At 37.1% G+C, this 21,244-nt stretch overlaps 1 protein-coding gene across 1 annotated transcript in view; it reads right to left on the bottom strand.

The window, feature by feature from the left end:
• sdc2 (syndecan 2) overlaps positions 1 to 21,069 on the bottom strand; it is a 34,952-nt gene extending 13,883 nt beyond the window's left edge. The window contains exon 1 of the mRNA XM_046834629.1: positions 20,937 to 21,069. Within this exon, the coding sequence (XP_046690585.1) occupies positions 20,937 to 20,996 (60 nt within the window). The 5' untranslated portion in view covers positions 20,997 to 21,069. The remainder of the gene's footprint in view (positions 1 to 20,936) is intronic.
• Between the last annotated feature and the right edge of the window lie 175 nt (positions 21,070 to 21,244).

The raw sequence follows: 21,244 nt of genomic DNA, 5'->3' as shown, positions 1-21,244 counted from the left end.
AGCAAACATGTCCAGCTGTTGCATAGATCTAATGAAGGCTGGGTCATGGAGTAGCATTTATTAAATATTTTTAGTTTAAATTAATTGGTGAATTTGTTTATTTGCAATTTGCTGATCTCTGTGCATTAATCACAGAAGAAACCATAATGAAATAACTTGAAAAAAATATGAGCTTCCTTCAGTCCTGAACTGCTAACTCGTTAGCGCATAATGCCGTCTACTTAATTGAAGTTTTACAATTTATTTAGTTCATAAGCGCACACATTCACCAGCCCTCCTAAAGCCTTCGTCAGGGACAACTTAGCTCACAGCGCTTTCAAGGATTTCTTTAATGGAACCCAGAGGACTGCTGTGATGGGGCTTTGCTCTCATATCTCCATGGCTCCCTGTAGCTCCAAAGTGGATTATGGCCACCCTGTGATTTCTCGACCCAGTTAAACAGCTTTTGATACACACAGAAAAGCCAAGAATTCTTTGTGTGCTGTGAAACATTATACACTGGGAAATGGGCTTCACCCTCTGAGTCAAGATTTGAATAAAAATACTTAAAGATTTGGTGCAGCGCAGCAGGTCTGTCCGCTCAAGTTAAAGCCGAAGGAGGAGGAGCAAGCGCAAATATCGGTGGCAGGTTAGGAAAATCATATGGATATGGATTCAGAAATATTGCTTTCAAATGCCTCCGATTTTAAAATGTCAAATATGGATATATGCTCAATGTATAACAGTGACAAAACAACTTTTTCACAAACTTAAGAATTGGTCTTTGAACTATATAAATATACCGTTTTCATAATAAAAACTGATTCTCTAAGCATAAAATAAACTACATAAAAATATAAATGAAAGAATATTGATTGGTGAAATAATACTAGTAGTAGGTTTGAAGCACATTAAAAAATATTGATTATGCATAAACAAAAAAAGAAAAAAAAGAGCTGTATCCATATCTTAAAATAACCAGTCCAAAAGTACAATTATATACAGCTCTATTATAGTGTTGATAATGTGAAACCTTTTCTATGCCTGGGCACAAAATAGCTATAAGGGGGTAAATCTCAAAAATCTGCCTAAAATGGAAGAAACGTGCCTGGGAAAAACAACCTATCAGATGATAACTTGTAGGAGCTGAAATTTGAAATTTTTCTAATCACTAGGCTAAAGCTGAAACTGTTGGCACTACTGTAGACAATAGTATACAGTTAATTAAACATTTATTACATTTCCTTCATACATGAACACTGCATACCACAGCACTTTTAAATATGTTCATTCTTTTGCATAAACAGATGTTTTTTTATTGTATGTAATTGGTGATAAAGTGAGCCTTTCTGTTCACTCATCATTTTTTGACGGAGTTGAAGACACGGGAAGGTAACATGAACGAGGAATTTGCAGGTTCTCGACAAGACAAACCATATCTCACTTCAAGAGAGAAAACAACTGTTTTATAACTCCACCACATTAAAATCTCACTGTACATGAACAAATCATATTACATTTTTGAATTATGGAAAGTAAATGTTAGTGTAGAAAATTTGCTGTGGTGTAAGAGGACTGAAACACTTCAGGCTGTGCTATTATAGGAAAATGACCACATTCAGAGTGGCTGGACACCATCTAATTGATTCATTTTCCAATAACGGCACTCTCAGTTGTGCTGTACTACTTACATAACTAACGCAAGACATCACACTGCAAGAGGGTTTTTTAGAGCGACGCTCACATAAATCTAATTTTTAAAAACGCATTTTATTCTCTGTCTTTTCTCGAGCAAAAACTAAACTTTACTAAACGCTCTGCAAAATGCAAACAATTTAAAAAGCCAATTTTAAATGTCAAATATGTCTATATGCTCAATGTACAGTGACAAAACAACTTTTTTTATAAACTCAAAAACTGGTATCTGAACTATACAAAAATACCGTTTCCATAATGAAAACTGATTTTCTAAGCATGAGATTAACTACGGTACATAAAATATAAATTAAAGAATAATAATTGGTGACATGATACTTGTAGTATCATCTTTTATCTGACTTGAAGCACATTTAATAATATTGATGAAGAAAAAAAAAAAAAAAAAATCCATACTTTAAATATATTTTCATTTTGTAGTGTGAACTAAGAAAAGGAGATATTAAAAAAATGGCTTTTTAGTCATGTGACTGTCATGTGACCCACTGCTTTTTCTTAAAATTATCGCATCATCTCTCATTCAGTATGCTGAAATCCCCCGAAAAGGGAAAACGTAACTTTGTTACACAACAAGCCCATGAAAATTATGATTTAGTGTTATGTGTCATGGGTGTCATGTATCATCTTTAACAGTGCAAAAATTAATGACTTGTAACACAATTAACAAGTTTAGGCTGAAATGAACTTGCCAAGAATAATTTATTTTGCAAATGATCGCAACCTCCTCTAAAATATCATATAGCGTAACAAAGGACAAACCCGACAGCCATTTTAGAGTCACTGACTCTGGACGGAAGAAACTCACATCTGGCCACAAGCGAACATGCAGTGTTCTAGGTTTACTGCATACCTTTCAGGCTTACACCAACACAGCACTTGCCTGGACTGGAAAATATAAGCTGAACTTTCTCAGGAGAGCAGTGAACAGGCAATGTGTGCACAGAGGTGCACATATTACAAAACCGTTAGCGAGGCTGTGCAAAAAACCTGTCATGTGCTGAGCTCTGAGACTGAGAAAGTGTAACTCAACCAGACAGCCGATCGCAAACAGCGTTGGACAGTCCCGCTGGCTGGTATCTGATATGTATGCTTTCACTGCTGCATGCTGTCGCTGTTTAAACGACACTCCGTGTTGAAAGGCTCATCTCTAGCCTACATGCCAGATCTTTCTTGGATGAAAGAAAAAGGAACTGACTGAAATTTCCTGCCAACTATCTGAGGAATAGCAGCTTTCACAGCAGGTTTTTTTTTTTTTTTTATTATGTTGGATTATTGTGTGGTGCAAAAACAGAATATTAATGTTTAATAAGTTTAGGAGAATATTTTACAACTTTGCATCATAGCAACATTCAGACAAGCACAAACAATACTGCTGATTATGAAATTAATAAATGTACACTTATTATTTCTAGCAAATTGACCCATCAGGCTGCAGTAGGAAAGCAAATATGAGCACACATATCCCAACATCGACACATTCCCCAAAATGCTCCAGGAACCCCCAGCTTTGCTCACGCTGCCCATGAGGATGAATGAACTCTTTCAGACCGGCAGTACATCTGGAATTTCCTCCACTGCTCTCTAAACACAGGTGGCACATGAGGAAAAGTCAGCAGGAAGCTCATCCTTAGAGCATATGTAACCACCCTGAACAGCACATGGACCAGCAGGCAATGCAGCTGGTTATGTATTTTGACTGCAAAGCAACATAAGACCCAGAGCACGGGGAAATGTATGGATTTATGGTTTATACCCAAAGTGGTTAAAAGATTATCATCAGTTCATGTTTTATACAGTGCATTCCAAACAGCGCTGGGTAAACTCAAGAGTTATAATGTGAAAAAAAGCTTGTTAGAATCGAATGTCTCTGCTGGGACTTTTTATATAGCACAGCGATACAGACAGCGGGGTTGTATCAGTAAATAGTTTTCTACACACAGCCCTAATAGCCACAACATCATGCAGAGGAAAGCACTGACAGCAGACCCTGTGTCCAGACAGAGGCAACGTGTCAAGGATGTACACAAGGAGATAACCTCAGCCACACTGTGTGTCACAAAAGACCTTCACATTATTCATTCTTAACAGGCACTACTTCCACCAGCCTGCACAGATGAAGATAGGTAAGGTCTCAGACAGCATTAGGGCATGGCTTTACGCTCCATAGCACCCCCCGCCCAAGTTCTCGACTCGTAGGACATTGATGTATAAATTAGCTGCCAGTTCAAAGTTTAATTTAATCCAGATTTCTGCTATAGCCCAAGTGCCTGTGGCATGCTTTGTCCAGTATCAGGCCTGGCCTTTTTCCCCCGTATGAGAGGAAACCCTTCTTAAGTGTCAGCTCATTAACCTCTCCATGGTCAGAGGGGGCAGGCCATGAAAGAGTCTCAACCGGGCAAGGGGGTAAAGGCCAGCATACAACAATGCCACAATGGCCTTTTCAGAAAATTAAAAAAGAGCCTAGATCTGCTTCTGGCTGTTTCTTAAACATGCCCCAGACCCCCCAGGGTAGTGTGAGAACCACATAACCAAGCAACACTCTCAGGTTCTGAAGTGTACTTCTACTATAGTTGTACTTTTTAAAGACTAACATGTTACACAGACATTAGAATAAAATGGCTGCACCTAATTTAGAAAGTAATTGTGCCTCTATTTTTTTTTTTTTTTTTTAGAAATAACAGTTTAGGGTAAATTGTTCCATATCAATGAGTCACTTTGCAAAGGGATAGAACTTAATGCCTAAGATCTTACATTAAGAGGATTTGGCCTCTAAAGGGGTCAGAAGGCTGTGGTATTTGGTGGGGGGTTGGTCATTCAAACAGGAAGGCGAAAAGTGATGGCTAGAAAAAAAAGAAAAAAAAAAAAAGAATACAATGGTAAAATGAAAGCAAGTATAAAATGCAAGCGAAAAGCAATAAGAGGATAAAAATGACAGTAGAGTTTTCACATAACTGATTTAAGAGGCAGGAGTGTAGCCATTAACCTCCAGGACTGGCGAAATAAAACATAGGGGATGGGTGTCTAAACTGGTTTTTCAGTCAGAAGCTGAGGAACACTTTTGTGTTCCCGAGGCAGGTAGGAGAATCGCAAAATAATAGCATAAAGGAAGTACGCAGGCCGCAGGCGAAAGCACCAGGTGGTGATTTGTGATCTCATTATGTGGGGCTTATCCACAATCTGCAGTGCTACTAAAAGATTTTCCGTTTGTGCTCCGAAAGCGCCAAGCGATCTCCAATGAACACCATTAGCCTGCAATATCTGTTGCAGGAACGGAAGGCATTATATCTCAGTCTTCATGCCATCTAAGCTTAGAACAGTCTGTGGTTAGAGCTCAAAATGGAAGATTTCACCATGAGCATAAAGACCGGTTGTACTTTTAGAAATGTGAAACGTCTGCTAACACAGAAATATGAACTGTTGCAACATGGATCCAGCCACAGCAGGAATTCCATAGGCCAAATAACCCTTTCATGCAGAGGCACGGCTACACTGGGGATTAGTAGTTTGGAAAATGAGCAGGGGGACTGTGGCACAAGTTAGAGATTAGTCAAATTTCCTGGGGTTCACCAGCCAAATCAGGACATATTCACAGGATACTAGGCAATACCACAGAGGATGTCACTCTGGCCACTTCAAACGCCTGTGGAGAACATTCAAAGCGCGTGGCCAAAACTTAAATTCATTTTTTATGTTATGTAAATAATTCCAGCAAACAGAAATAGGTCACATACCCACAGCTAGCCTGCGCTTTAATATTTCATGATGAAAAGCATGTTGGAGAAAGCACCTCTTCTCAACAGACCCCTGAAGCCATAGATCTAGATATAGAGCACCTGCACTGAGGAAAAACTTTTGCTGAAGTGTAATATCAACCCACTTTGTCCATAACACAAGGTCATTCATTACATGTTCCTGTTTTTAAATTGTATCATATAGCTTCACACACTGTTTCGCCCTGTTCACGGTGCTACAAGTTTCCTTTCCACAATTCCAGAAAGTTGTTACATTTTTCCCTGTCCATCAGTGGGTTGAGGAACTCCAGAAAAATTGGATAACTGGATGTGGAATTCATGGAGGATCATTCAGAGTTGTCCATCGAAGCACTGAAACATTTGTCCTGCCATGAATAGTCATGTTCATTAGTTTCGTTCAGACAAACATGCAGACATTTGAAGTGTGAGTTTAGGAAAAGTGTTTTTTTAGTCCAAGTTGATCTTACAGTTTGCAGGTTTTATTAAAATGAAGACTGTTATTACTCTCAAAGTGTTAACACATAAATTACAATCCAATTAATAAATCATTGCAACCATTTAGGACAATATGAAGTTTACTGCTTTTCCCAATGTATAAAATATTCCATGAAGTATTTCTTTTTAGAGTCATACTAAAACACACTTAGGACACACAAGATTTAAAAAATATAATTTATTATACAAAACTGGCTTTTGATTTATGTACATTACTTTATGTCCTTATGTCACCTCTCTTGTTCCTTCACAAGCTAGCACAAGCCCGAAAGAAATAAAAGATTGATCCAAATTATTTATCAGTGAGAATGACCGAATATAATCGAAATAATCACACTCTCAACAGATACATTTTTTCTACCTAACCTTTTAAATGGAGTGGGGTTTGTGTGAGGCAGTTCATTTCTCCACCACAATTCCTTCACATTGAAAAATGATAAGCAGCACATTCACGGTGGAAATAATTTGTGCATTCTGAATAACAGTTACAGTAAAAAAAAAAAAAGACAAAGAACTGCAAGAAACTGAAAGTAAAAGACAAAGCAATAAAGAGCTGCAATGCAGTACTTATCCTAGATCTATCACAAGAGCTTTGACAGAGCTACTTAGGAACTGTAGCACTAGAAATCAAACCGAGCCTGAAGGCAGGCACACTTTTTTTTATTTTAAACATTATGCATAATGTGCATATATATTATATATTATATATACACACATACATACATACCAACAGGATATATCAGAACACAATGACTTGTAATCAATGCGCAATTTAAAAAATTACCTTTGAACCGAGAATTCATGACCAAAATCTACTATTGGATTCCATCTCCTCCATCCTACGTCTTTATAAAAGTAAAATATTAAAAATATCACCAGACTTATTATAAGTACCATCATCATTGTTATTGTCATCAGTCATCAGTTCTTTTTAAAAAATTTCTTTGTAAAAAAAAAAAAAAGCATTTGTAAAAATGGAAACAAAATCTCTGAAGGACTTTGCTAGCTAAAGTCTCAGCCAAATTATTGCAACTAATACCCACATATGTTGAATGCTTCACCTTCTGATAATTCATATTCTGTTACAGCAATGCTCTTCTACAGTAACAAGATGCACAAGGACTTTCATAGTGAACAGTCCACCTTAACATAGTAAAAGCACTTGTAACTGTTGATAGGTTTTTCATGAGATTTGCCATTTTTGTAAAAAAGTCTCCAGTGCTACAGAGAAAATGATTGGCAGGTTAGGAAACAACTGACTTTATATGTAACAAAATGAAACATAACTAAACATAACATGCCGTTTAAAATGAAACGGTATTGCTGCATTAAAAATACTACAGCTAAAACATTGCTGTAATAGAAGAGGAATAAGATAGGAACATAAGATTCTAATAGTGTAAATGGTATCACAATTATTTCTCCAGTATTTATAACCTATTCATTATTTCCTATGATTTGTGATTTGCTATATTGCCTACTATGGTACTTACATGCACCATTTATTATTTAGTAGAAAGCCAAATACAGTGGAACCTCGGGTTACGAACGCCCCGGCATACGTATAATTCAGGTTACGAATCGCAGTTCATCAAAATTTTGCCCTGGTTACAAACAATATATCGGGATACGAACGCCGCTCACCAAAAAATCGCAGGCAAGTTGGTTGTTTTTGCTCTATCCACGCAGCTCGTCACATCAGTTAGCGTCCTGTGTCCCTAGCGAGAGCATCGTGTTACTTATCCGCTTGAACTTTTCCCGGCAGCAGCGTAACAACTCGTTAGTTGATGCTCGTGGAATGATGAGATGGACAACATTAGCCGATGCATAACCACTTTACTTGTTTTTATGAAGATAGATTAGCAGGGTTACAGTCTTTTCCAGTACAATACCCATAATGAATTTCACTCTGGACTTCAATACCAACTGATAGTAGCCTTAAAGAAACAGCTCTCATTTTCCTCTAATGCAACAATTGTCTCAGCGTTCGTGTTAATAACACTGTCTTTAATATTCTATAATATAATATATAATAATATATAATAATATAATATATAATAATATATAATAATATAATATAATAAGATTCTCCTTCAAACAATAACTCTCCCTCCTCCCCTTCTCTGACGTCGTCTCCTGCAGCGAGTCTTCTCAAAGGGAAAGTACCCGGGTAAAGATCTTTTCCTCTTTTGTATGTTTTTATGTGGTATAATTTTAATATAACATGTTAAAAGTAAATAATATTAGTGAATATTGGCTTTATTTTTATTTAAGTAATATTTTTGGTTGTCCAGAACGAATTACCGAAGTTTCTGTTCATTATTATGGGGAAATTTGTATCGGGATACGAACTTTTCAGGTTACGAATAAAGTAACCCGAGGTTCCACTGTAGTCAGAAATATTTTCCATTGTGTATCCCGACTGTGCACTCTCTACACATACTCAGACACCATATTTAAGCTTTGAAACAATTACAGAACACTGTACAGCATTAACAGTTTCAAAACTCTTAGCTTGCCTTCTCGTGAAATTTCTAAAACAGAATTATATATGTGCTTAGTAATTACTGTCTCCAGAGGGATTTGGAACATTCTGTCAAATTTGCATCGGAGAGCAAAAAAGAAAAAACCAAAATATCATCTGCGGATGACACTACCCTGTTCAGAGACCAATAATTCCTGCTCTGGATGACGGACCACATGCAGTGCTCAAAGAACAGCTTTGAAACGAGCCTGTCATTTGTATCTGCATAAAAGAAAACACATTTGTGCCCCTCTAATGCTTCTCAATCCCCTACTGTCTTTTAAACTGAGCAATACCCAAGACCTGCAGGAGTTTACAGCACGGAGGATAAGTGTTAACACTAGTGCATTAGTGCAGATTAACTCCTGCTCACTGAGAAGTCATGTTAATGTGCATGAACATGTTTAAAACATTTTTTATAATAAACTGCACTGAGGATTTGGATGTTTGACCCAAAGTTATTTAAAATCTCTCCTAGTGTTCAATCTTTCCTGAACAATTCACCTTGCTGTCTCAACCCTCCTTTATGTGAAATGTACTCTCTCTGTGCTTGATTAGGAAGTCACAGTGTAAATGCATTGGACATGGTGTCTGCCACCAGCTCTCAGGAAATCGATGCTTTATAGCAGCCGGAGAGACGGCCTTTCAGTTCTCTAAATTCTGCTAATGAGGATTTTTTCCAAGAAACTAGACAAGAGCTTCACTTTATGCCACTGTGCGTTTAACAAAGCAATAACAGATCCCATATGTTTGCTTCTGATGCCAGTGATATTTATGTATTCTCTATAGGATTTCTTATTAATTGAAATATAAGATTTTAAGATTAACACATGTGCCAAGAAACACCACTTCTAATTATATGAAGTCCAAGTCTATTTATCCCAGATTTAAAGTATGAAGTAAATCTGCAGCTTGTTTAATGCAGCACGTATACAGCAACTGGTATAAATTGGCGTAATATCGCACTGCGTTAGCAATGTAGCCAGATCATAAAGCTGGAAAGAATGGAAATGACATTAATGCGCATTCTTCTGCTCTACAAAGCACAGTGGAGATTTCAATAAGGCGTGATTGAGAGATAATAAAGAGCCCTCGTAATTATGAGCGATCACAGATGTGCTAAATGTACCGTGGCGTTTTTTTTTTCCGCAGTAATTTCAAACACAAAGAGAAACGTTTCGCTGACCACATGGTGACACATTTGCGCCGACATACGATGATTGAAAGAAATGCACGTTTAAAGAACCATTGAGGTATTTACAATTATGGTATATCAGATGAAATCTGCTGGCTGGCCCATGACAAAATGTGATGTTATGTAGACAGAATGGTGTCGAGAGTCAAATTAAATGGATGCTGTATTCATTCCAGATTAGTCGAGGTTTAAGTCATTTTATCAGTGTGGCAAAATTCAAAATGTCTGAAACGTGCGTGTCTCTGATCCACATATGGCATTTCGAATAAACAAGCAACTCAGCAAGGAAGCATGTCTGGACATTTGTCACTGTCCTGTAGGCGGAATTGTTTCGCATCATGACTGCATTAACAAATGGAGTGTCCTGTTGTTTCTCACCACATAGCACAGAACCCTCACAGTGAGGAGTTCAGATCTCTGACCTCTGCTAAATGCAGATAACAGAATGTTTAAAGGGCTTTGCTCCCTCCACATCTTCTACAGTCTACAACTACTGTTTTTTACAAACATAATCCTCTGAAGGAGTTTTCTGTTTGTTGTACTAAAGCATGCCAGGCTAAAAGCAATAGGAAATGAAAGGACAATCTCACTCTCTATTCCAGGCATTGTCATCCACAGTCTGGATGCAGTTTCAGTGAAGTATTTTAGATGTGCTTCAAAAATCTGTAATGTCATATAATCATTTCCGGTCTCTTTATTTTTTTATTTCTCACCCTATTTCATTCCCCTATCATACAACAGCTACCACTACTGTTTCCTCCGAATCACATGAAGCCAAGCACATCTTTCAAACTGCTACTCGTGTGACATCACAGGGCAATGTAGAACACATTGAAGAATATGCAAACCTTTTGACCCTTATGTTAGTTTACAAATGCCCATGATTGGTTAGTGTTGCTGTGATTAATAAGAACGAGAGTTTATGCCATCCCTCCAACTCGAAGAGGATTTTGTTCTCTTGGACAGATGGCTATGGCATCATCTCGCAATCTCAACAATAAGACAAAAACCAGTGGCGAGCGGTCAGGGCAAGCAAGGCCTTCTCTGCTGGCCTAAACACCATCAGAAGCACTGACCTACATTTGCAACTTTAATTCTAATATTTGTTCCGTGAAATCTAGTAATTTATTTCCAACAGTCTATTCTCCTTATTTCGTAGCGTTTCTCTTGGCTGCACTGCTTCCTGTACGTGTATGTTCGATTTTTTTGCCCAATCAGATTTCAGCCTCAATATGCTGCCATGTAAATCTAATCTGCCCAGGGCCTTCAAAATCTGTACTGCTGGCCTTTTTACCATAGAGAATATTAGCAACGAGTTTGTTTCCTTAACCAATCAGATTTCATATTCGCTGTCATAGCGTCAGCATTTTTCCGTCCTCCGATTTGTTGGTCAGAGAGAAAGTGTTACAGCCAAGTTTGACTAGCAAAACACATCTGTTTTTTCCTAGAATATGGAGGAAGAGAAATTAATTTGGTCTCGGACATACTTGAAAATAAATTTTCCAGAAGAGCTAGACATCGTGAGGAGGTCGGCCAGCCCCGAAGCTAGCTAGCTTGTCTCAGCCCAGGAAAGGGTTTGTTCACCACTTCCAGACCAGTGAATATGAGTGGTACCACTGGCTTACAGCCTCTGAGGAGTGGTGCAAATAATGAGTCTGCATCTCTGGTTAGTAGGTTGTATTTTATTAAATTTATTTTCATGTTTTTGTCATGTTATTAGACAAATATTGATTATGAACTGCTCCAGATGATGTAGGTGCACAGTTGCGGTTGTAGTGTAGAGGTTTGTAGTTGTCCTAACTTTTTTTTGCTGTAGTAAAATGGTATTCACCCTCCATATGCGAAATGCCTCTCTCTCTGTAATGCCACACGTTGTTATATTGTGTTTTTGTATAGTATTGATGGTTTTTATAATTGCGACGTGATATTGGTGGTATTAAAAGGTGGATTAAGTCGGGTAAGTCCCCACTGAAGGCCCAGGTACAAAATGCACGGCCCGTCACTGACAAAAACAGTGTGCTTAAAGAAGTGTGTTTATTGTCCACTTCAAATCTGTTCAAAACAGATCTCTCAGTGTCAACTGTAAAGTGTTTGTTGCAATTAAACACAAAAATGACCACAAACTAGTGACTAAATGTTTAAATAGCAATTAGTGGTTATTATGATCTTCAGAAAGTCCTGTCAATTAGTTACCCAAAGGTTTGTGCAAGAAATCTTAGGTAACTGGACCATTACAAATTCACATTGCATGTGCCTTGTTCTATTCACGTAATTTATTTACATATTTACAAGGTAAGTTAAAACCAAAATACTAAATGTGTGACAAACTAGAACTGAAGATTCAAAAGATTTTTCTAGCGAAAACAAGGTCAATTAAAAACTGAAACACAAACTGAAAATATATGGTTTAACAAAAAATTACAGATTTATGTATTACACCTAATAGTAATTAGCAACACAAAAAAGTAAGGCTTCATTTGACTCAACATCCTGAAGAGGAAAATCTTAATACCAATCTACTTTTAAAAAAATATATATAATGATGAGTAAACAGAACTATGATATCTAACATTTCTTTTAGACTATTGCTATTTCTGCTGTTCTCGATCCTGCTTGTACAGTTTGTAAATTGCCAGTGGTATGCAAAACATTATCTGTGTAGCGCAACAACTTCCAGGTTTTAGGGAGAAAAAAGGCAGTGAAAAATGGCCGCTACAAAACAAATGCACATACGTCTCGCAGATGTTTCTGCTGCTGATATATACAAGGTTAACATTAGGAGAGTGAAGCTAGACAAATTTCTCCTTCCCCCCACCAGCACCACCTCATCATTCTTTCCATCTGTATGGAGAAAATGGGAGAAAGAATAATGTCAGTGTTCATAGAAGCAGCTTTAGCCTGAGTAATAATAGCACTGTGGGGAGAGAATCGGTCGGGCTGGATAGTGCGTGTCTGATGGCAAAACAAGAGCAAGAGTTCCTTCATGGCCCTGAGAGACCGGCCTGTGGAGGCCATTAAGTGTGATGTGAAGCGAATGAGTGTGCCAAGGGACTCTGTTCTAAGAGGTGGGTTTGAACAACCGATTTCTAAATGCAAGCAAATTGAAGACAGTTTTAATAAGAGACGAGAGCAAAGAGACAACACCTGATATAATGATTATGTACATGTATGCAAATGTGCTCTTTGCTACTTATCAAGAGTTAAATAAAAACAATGATTTCATTTTTCTATTACCTAAGTGAAAAACATCTACTTCCTCTTCTCTTGTGTGACAGTACTGACATTTCTGTGAGCTGGAACACTACTCTGTGTATGCTTCCATTTCCATCATTCCCTTTTCACCTACTGGACACATGACACTACTGAGAGGTTCAACATGCCTACGAAGGAACACTACATTTCTGCTCAGCCGTGTGACTAAATAGACATCCGTCTGGCTGCCGTGTCACCTTTTTCGAATTTTACAATTAAACTCCATTGCGTTTTTATGTACAATTATTTTACATTTAACCTGGATTCACGTTCAATATTGACACATTATGCATGTAACTTTATTACGGAGATGAAATACAGGGGTTTATTCTACGATCATCAATTAATGCCTATGCAGGTTTATTGCATTTACATCTGCTCATTTGGCAAACACATTTACTCAAAGCAACTGAGCAGTTCAGAGGTAAGAGAATCATCTAAAGGCTCTGGCGTTTGAACTCACAACCTATGATCTTCAGCTTGCACTAATTACTTCTTCCTGTGAAATGAGCTGTTATACACAAAAGCAGTTTTCTAAAAATACCCCAGGAAAGATCGCAGGAAAGTCAAACACCTGGGCTTTTAATCTGGTAACAGCCCAGTTTTTTGTTTGTTTAGTTTTTTTTCCCAGAAGCTCTCACACCAGCCAAACTGTAACATCATAAAAAGTGCAAAATTGACTTAGTCTTCTTATACCACAGCAATTTAGATTCAAGGATTTTAATTAAGAAATGAATTAATGCCTGTGATCACGTATTATTTGAGAAGAAAAAATATTATAATAATAAAATAATGACACTGGAGATAACAGTCTATTTTTTAAAATTGAAACAATATAATAAGCTTTAATATACACTCCCAGAGCTGTTGTTAAAACAATCATTATAAATAACTGAATACAATCAACAACAATTTTAGAGCTACTTTTAAGCTCCAGCTCATGTATACAATCTGAACCTTCATTTAAGGATGATACTTTTTTTTTTTCTAACAATGAGTCAACTCAGTGCAAACAATAGCAAATCAATCACAAGAGACCATAATAGAAACTAATGGCAATTTTAAGGAGTTTTGTTTAGAGGTGCCCTAGACTGTACAGCATGTTTTTTCAAGGATTCTAAAGTGCCAAGAGTCTGAAGGTTGAGAAAACAGTGTAAATTCCTAGTTTTGTCTCTCACACAGCTAAAAGACAAAAACAGGAAGCCCATCCTCAAGAGAGCAAAAAATGGGCAGAAAATAGTGTAGGCATCCATCAAAAAACTGACACAAAACTGATGCGATGAGAAACTGTTTCGCTCTAAACAGTCGAGCTCATCTGCTATTCTGACGCTGCCAGTAGCAAACGCACACCACTGCAAAATGAGTTTCACTCGGTCGTGACGATTTTAAAACATAGTGAAATGAGCAAGTGAGACAAAACAATTAACAGCTCGCTCCTCTGCCTTAAGACCTTAGGGACAGACGTAGTACTCAGCTATTACCCGTCTGCCTCAGGTGGTGAGGTAGTTAAGACCTCGCATAAATGTCCATTTTAAAAGCAGAAGAGTGACCTCACTTTCTGACAAATCTCCACTTACCAAAAAAAAAAAAAGAAAAAGGAAAAAAAATGACCCACACCAGGCTGAATTCCACTTTGCAGAATAAAACTTTCCATGAAGGATACTGAATGAGCCGCTAATTACTGATGCAACAAAATGTAAATTCAAGGCAAAACATTCTATTAAAAGGACTATACAATGGACTAAAAATTTTAACTTAATTTTTTTTTTAATAATCTGCCTTTTCGTACTGCTGTATAAAATCTATTACTTTGGTTTTCTTCTTGTTTACGCCCTTGGATGAAATTATATGTGATGAATTAAAAAAGTGCTTATTCATCGCTAGCACCACACACAACTAAAGCAGGACCAAAATGGAAGTTAGACTAATTGCGATCACAACAGCTTTTTTTGTTGTTGTATTTCCGGGTCATTAAAACGATTGCGGAATTTTGGGTAAAAAGTCATCACTGAACAGGTTGCTAATGCCGTTTGATTTATTCTGCAAGTATAAACTGTAAGATTTTCTGCTGGAAAGTGTATCCCGAACAAATAAATCCTACTACTAATTTAAGGCCTACTTTTTGTGGTTTCAACAAATGCATCAACTGTGACCAACACACATTTGCCTTTTTCCCTGACAGGCCACTTTAATTCTAATGTCAACACAGTGCCAGCATAGAGAATCAATGCGCTATGCCAGCTTTCACTGAGATTGATGCAGCTTTTTTCATGGCTACAGGGCACACACTGACTGAAGCTCCAATCAATGGTAAGTCTTAGAACAAACCAGCATGCCAGTGAAGCATGGAATTACTCCTTGGCTGATGCCAGTCCTATGGCACGTCACCAAAATCCTAGGCAAGACTCGAGCCAGATTTGCAGGCGCTAACGCCAACTGAGAGTCATTCATTACATAACAGAACAACATGTAATAAGATGTGATACGATACAAATTTCAAAAGTATAGCTCTTTTACTTGGACCAGTTATCAAACTCTCTAATGGCTGACTGCCATAATTAGTGATCTCATGCAAAATAATGAGCCATTAAAAACACAAGGCAGACAAACAACAGCTGATAATACAGAAGCACTCAATTAATGAGATCATCGTTTACTTTTAACAACATGCACCGGACCATTATATATATATATAAATAAACAAGTTTTCTTTGCTGCCTTTCTTTTCCTTCCTACATCTGCTCCTTGTATTGTGTTACCTGACTGACCATATAAAATGCTCAGATAACAGTGAGCTGTAGAATATGGCAAAAGAAACTCTGAACATTAATCTGTACTTAATGAGCTTAATAGCCATAAAAGTCTACATATAATCAGAGTTAGCATTAAGCTTTGACTCATTGTTAAGAGGTGAAAGAGGTGAAAACAGAACTTTGTCTATTCATTCATTGTCATTACATTATGTTGGTCAGTGTTGGGGTGGATCCAGAACCAATCCCAGGCACACTAGATGTGAGGCGAGAATGTACACTGAATTGAATGCCAGTCTGGTTGCTAAACTACCTAGTGGGATGGGGTTGGGGAAACCAAGGAACCCATTGGAAATCGATGGCGGCACAAAGATAGCATATGAAAGTTCACTCAGGCAGCAACCTGAACTCAGAATTAAACCCTGGAGCTGTGGCAGCACCAAAAAATGCTAATCCTGTTGCTGATGTATCAATGTGTTGACATTCATTTATTTATACGATCGATAACCAATATTTCCAAACTGTCACAAAAACAATTCTTAAAAAAAATAAAAATAAAAATAAAAAATGCACCAAATGTGCAAAACTAAAAATGGCTTATGGCGTGGTCTAAATGTACTATTAAATGAAGTAATAAATGGGGAAATGACATCACATGTAATAAAAAATGTATTACAAATATTTGGATGTGTTTTAGTACAAAAGAAAATATGACAAAGTGCTAGATCTCAGTGAATACGATGGTCTTTTCCAGCTGGAATAATTATGAAATGGAAAGGTGTCACATTGGGGTGATGCCAGTATTGCAGTCGAATTACAGAAATCCAGAATAGAGCTGAATAACTGTCTTTACTGTCTACAAGTGAACAGGCTGTGTTTTGCCATGATGACACTGAGACACATTTCTAAATTTGCAGGAAAAAAAAACAACTGATATTTCATTGCCTATAAGCAACTGAGCTTTTTGTTGACATTGTAAATCAAAATGAAAAGCAAAAGTGAATAATGCCCAATATTTCTGTGTAATTGAACCTCTCATGTAGAAAGCTTTTAGACAGGTCTATTTCAAAAGGCACCAAAGTAATACAGAACATCAAGAGAAAATAAATGATATGAAGTTTGTGTCTCGGGCATCACCCGACACTGTATGTCTTCTCTTTTGCGTTGTCATTCCTCAAAGAAACATCCATTACACAATTTATATATTTATTTCAGGAGCATTACAATTCAGTCCTCTGAAAGGGAAAAAATAAAAATCCCAAAGTTGCTTTGGTACTGCATTTCAAATTGTTGCAAGGTGAAGCACCATCCAGTAAAATTTAAAAGACGTCTGGTTGGAACAGTTATGAATTTTTCATACACGTCAGAATCCATCCTGCTGCTGTCAGGAGTCATAGCTTTACTGGTGATAAGTGAGTCATCGTTTCATTGGCAGCTGTATGTAACCATGTCACCATGTTTCACAGAGAAGGTGTTATGTGCTTTTCCCCCCAGTTAACTCTTTCTGTTACTCTTCCTCTGGTAGGGGTTCATCTTCATGTTATATATCAATAAAAGTGTTATAAGTTTGCATCAGTGGCTCTAGCTTTCCTTTCCTTTATAAGCTTATTCTCTATTCCTACATCCAGAATTGTTCATCAGTCGCATTCTAGATATCTCCATTTTATTTCTTCTGTAGTCTCCCCGGTCATATGGTAATGATAAGCTCAATGTTTATTCTGAAACCCACTACGCCTACGATTTATTGAATGTTAGCCTGATATTTTGACACCGACTAAACCAACAGACACCTTAATCCGAAAACACAAGCAACAAAAACTCTCAACCTTTAGTTAGTTCATATGTGTACAGAATTAAAGCCACACTCAACTGAAACAGAACAGCTCATTCTAATAATACCTTTGGTGGCATAATTTTAGACTATTTATATAACTCCAAATGATGTTTCATGCTTGATTCTGATTGGTCAGCAGTAATGCTTTACATCTTTCAACAAGTACTTAGGACAAACCACTCTCTGACTGGATGATTTTGCATTTTGTTTTGTTTTTTTTAGCACAAAAAAAAGGTGGTCAAGGAAGCTAATTTCATGGACATTTTGCAACCTTAAACATGTCGTCAAACTCTGAATAGATCACAATATTAAATGTTTTTTACAAGATTTAGAATCAGCAAATTGTCATGGAACAAAAGGAAAAATACTCCACAAGTGCGTTCTTTTCCCCATAACTGCATGCCCAGGTTTATACATTATGTATATAAAGTGCAAAGTTCACAATCAGTTTCTCAAATCTAAAGCATTGTTGCACAAACCCAAAAAAAAAGGCAGCAAAAACAGCGTTACTGGGCAATTACCCACGCCTTCATTGTGGACATGCAAAGCTGGATAATACATGATTTGATGTGATTTAAGATCACTTAGTTAAATGGTGGAATTAGCATTATAGGTTGGAAGACCTGGCGCCCATGTAACCTGTGTGCATATGCTGTGCCTTCAGGGAGTAAAACATGAAGACTTCAATGGCGCAATTACTGTGGTGCAGCTGGTCTTCTTGCCATCGGGGCTGGCTACTTTTCTAAAGCCTGCAGATCCTTTTAAATTATTTGTGCTTATATTGTCATGAAGCTGTCAAAACAATCGTCTTTTGCGAAGCTGTCTGCAATTGAGCGATGTGTATGAAGGCCAACATCAAATGCATAAAAAGAAATCAATCCAGATCAGTGCAAAAATGCCTCTGCAGACATACAAGGGAAAGATTTAAGGCAAAAAGAATGGACAAAAAGAAGATTTCTTTGAACTACAACATCTAAAGAGTGAGTCAAGTACAAGTTAGTTATATTAGATGTAATGCTGTACTTCATCTACCCCAGTTCAAATGCAAGTTAGCTAATATGACTACAATTTATGCACATAAAAAGGTTTAATTTTCTTTTACGTTAGTTACAATTTAAGGGTATCTTGGACCTGTACTTTCACAGTGAACATGCCTTGCCATGTGAAACCACAGTGCCAAATTAGTATGGTATAATATTATGCTATAATAGAAAAAAAATAAAACTAAATAAGGAGATTTTTGTAGGGTTTTTTATTTTATTTATTTGTTTTAAACAGCCTTGATTATTCCTGTTGTTTGTATTACATAATCAAAATTATTTATGGTACAGATAAACATTTTGACTACTGTAATAAACCCGAAAGTTTTCTTGCAGAATGTCTTGTTAAAATAAACGTTTCTGGAAGTACGCTGGAAAAACTTTCTGGTACACGAGCTCAAACTGCAACCTCTTTGTTTTTCCATCTATATATATATATATATATATATATATATATATATATATATATATATATATATATATATATATAGTTAGAAAAAAATTAAAATTTATTGGAAAACCAATCAGAAACATTTTAGCAGAAAGAAAGAAAAATTAAAAACACATCCACAACATATAACTAATCTTTTGTTAAAGCACCTTTTGACCTTTTGACCATTTAGTTCTTTGGGGAAGAGGTGATCAGCATGGTGCAATATGTTCCCAGATTTTTAGCAGGATTCAGGACTGGTCTCCGCCTCAGCCATTCATGAACTTTACAAATTTTTTTTTCTTTGTTGATTTGGATGTATACTTTGGGTGACTGCCATGTTGGATGGTAACATTCTTTTTGTCATCAGTATACTAACAAACAACTATAGCTTATTTGTGAGACCTAAGATCTTAAAATCTTTTGGTTGAAGAAAGGCAGCACTAACGCACAAAGCTTCCACCACCATGCTACACTTTGGTGATTTGCATTTTTTTGTTTTTTGCACCAAACATACCTTTTTGAATTGAAGTTATGTAAATATTTCATTATTATTAATGTAATTATAATACGTTTGAGACTTATCAGATCACAACACTTTTTGCCACATGGTTTGGGGTGGTTTAGTCGAGTTTGTCTGTTTATTCTCTAAATATTCCCTCTAACCCCCTGACTCCACAACCCCGACATGTGAAAACTATGACAGATTGTTGTCACATGCAGAGAGTAATCAGTATTCGGCAGATTTCCCTGCAGCTCCTTTCATGTAGCTGTGGGTCTCTTGGCAGGCTCCCTGGTAAGTTTTTGTCTTTTCCCTTTTATATATAGTGTGGAGGGATGTCCTGTTCTTGGTGAGGGTACTGTGGTGCTCTGTTTTCTCTATTTATTGATGATGGGTTTTTTAGTGTTCCAGGGTACATGTAATGTTTTACAAATTAAACAATACCTTTAAATAATCGAAATACTATGCATGCTGTGTGAGCACTTCGAAAACCTTCAGCAATCAATTAAAAATAAGATGATGTGAAGAAATCTTTCAGTAACGGCTGATTTTATCTGGGGTTAATCAGAATCATTTCATTCATGACAGCTGTATGAAAATGACTTTTAGTCAGGAGACTGATTGTCGGTTCACACTAAATACTAAAATTAAAAATGGTGCGAACACAAAACCAGGCTACTGCGAATTTCTTCTAATTATCCCTAAAATAATTTGATTTATTCCTATTATATATTGGGTTACAATGTTCAGACACTTTATTTGGGGTTTTTATTTTATCAACCCGACACGTTCACAGGGGTCTGCAGACTGTTTACGTCCATCGCTACATGTTATCAATCCATTTCCAATAAACCTGAAGCTGAGCAAATGTTAGAATCTCCTCGAAAACATCATGTAGTGTAAATAATAAATAAATAAATGGGCAGATTTGCTGCATGGATGCTGAGGAGTGTTAATTATTTTACATTGAAACGTTCTACCAGGTGTAGCGAAGGTTTGATGCAAATTAACATTATGTATCAGTGTTTGTTGATAATAAACACAAATCAAAGTCGTGCACTGCTGAACTCCTGGAGTTGTGTACAAACAGCCGTGAAAACATCATGCAAGGTAAACAAAATGGGTTTAATTTGTTTGCTGACCCTTGTGAACCGTTTCTCATGGTGTACTACTGGAGTCAATCGAAAGGCAGCTTTGAGAAGGTGTTCAATGTGTTGGTGTGAAGTTGAAAAGGAGTTTGTGTGTTGCAGTCTCAGTGAGGTTTGGTTCAGAAGAGTCGGGCTACAGCTTTAGTTTGCTTGGAATGAAAAGCAACTCTGGAGGAACTAACCTCAGGTTGGGGGTTTAGTCTGGTTACAGACGTGGAAGGCAGGGGCATGGAAAGAGTTTTGCATCAGTTAAGAAGGTTTAAAAAAATAAATAAATAAATAAACAAACAAACATAAACTAAACAAAAGGTGAACTCACCCTTTCTCCAAAAAGAAAGACCGTCAAGAAGAGGGTCGATATCATCCAAAGGTTCCTCATAATTCCCCGGACAAAAGCGAGGCTTCGTGCAGCAAAGCGAACAAATCTCTTCTACCGAGGAACTCTACTGTGCGTCTCTCTCTCCCTCTCTCCCCCCCTCTCTCTCTCTCTTTTTCTCTCCCACTCAGAAACCCAGTCCCACCGGATACGTGTTGCTTTCTTCCCCACCTTCCTTCCCCCTTCAGACTACTCCTCAGCGCACTTTCTGCGTGCGGAAATAATCATGAAAATGACTTGTTTGTTTTACT

This window comes from Silurus meridionalis, chromosome 22, assembly GCF_014805685.1.
Source record: "Silurus meridionalis isolate SWU-2019-XX chromosome 22, ASM1480568v1, whole genome shotgun sequence".
Classification (NCBI taxonomy): Eukaryota; Metazoa; Chordata; class Actinopteri; order Siluriformes; family Siluridae; genus Silurus; species Silurus meridionalis.
This window is presented reverse-complemented; position numbering and strand designations above follow the sequence as displayed.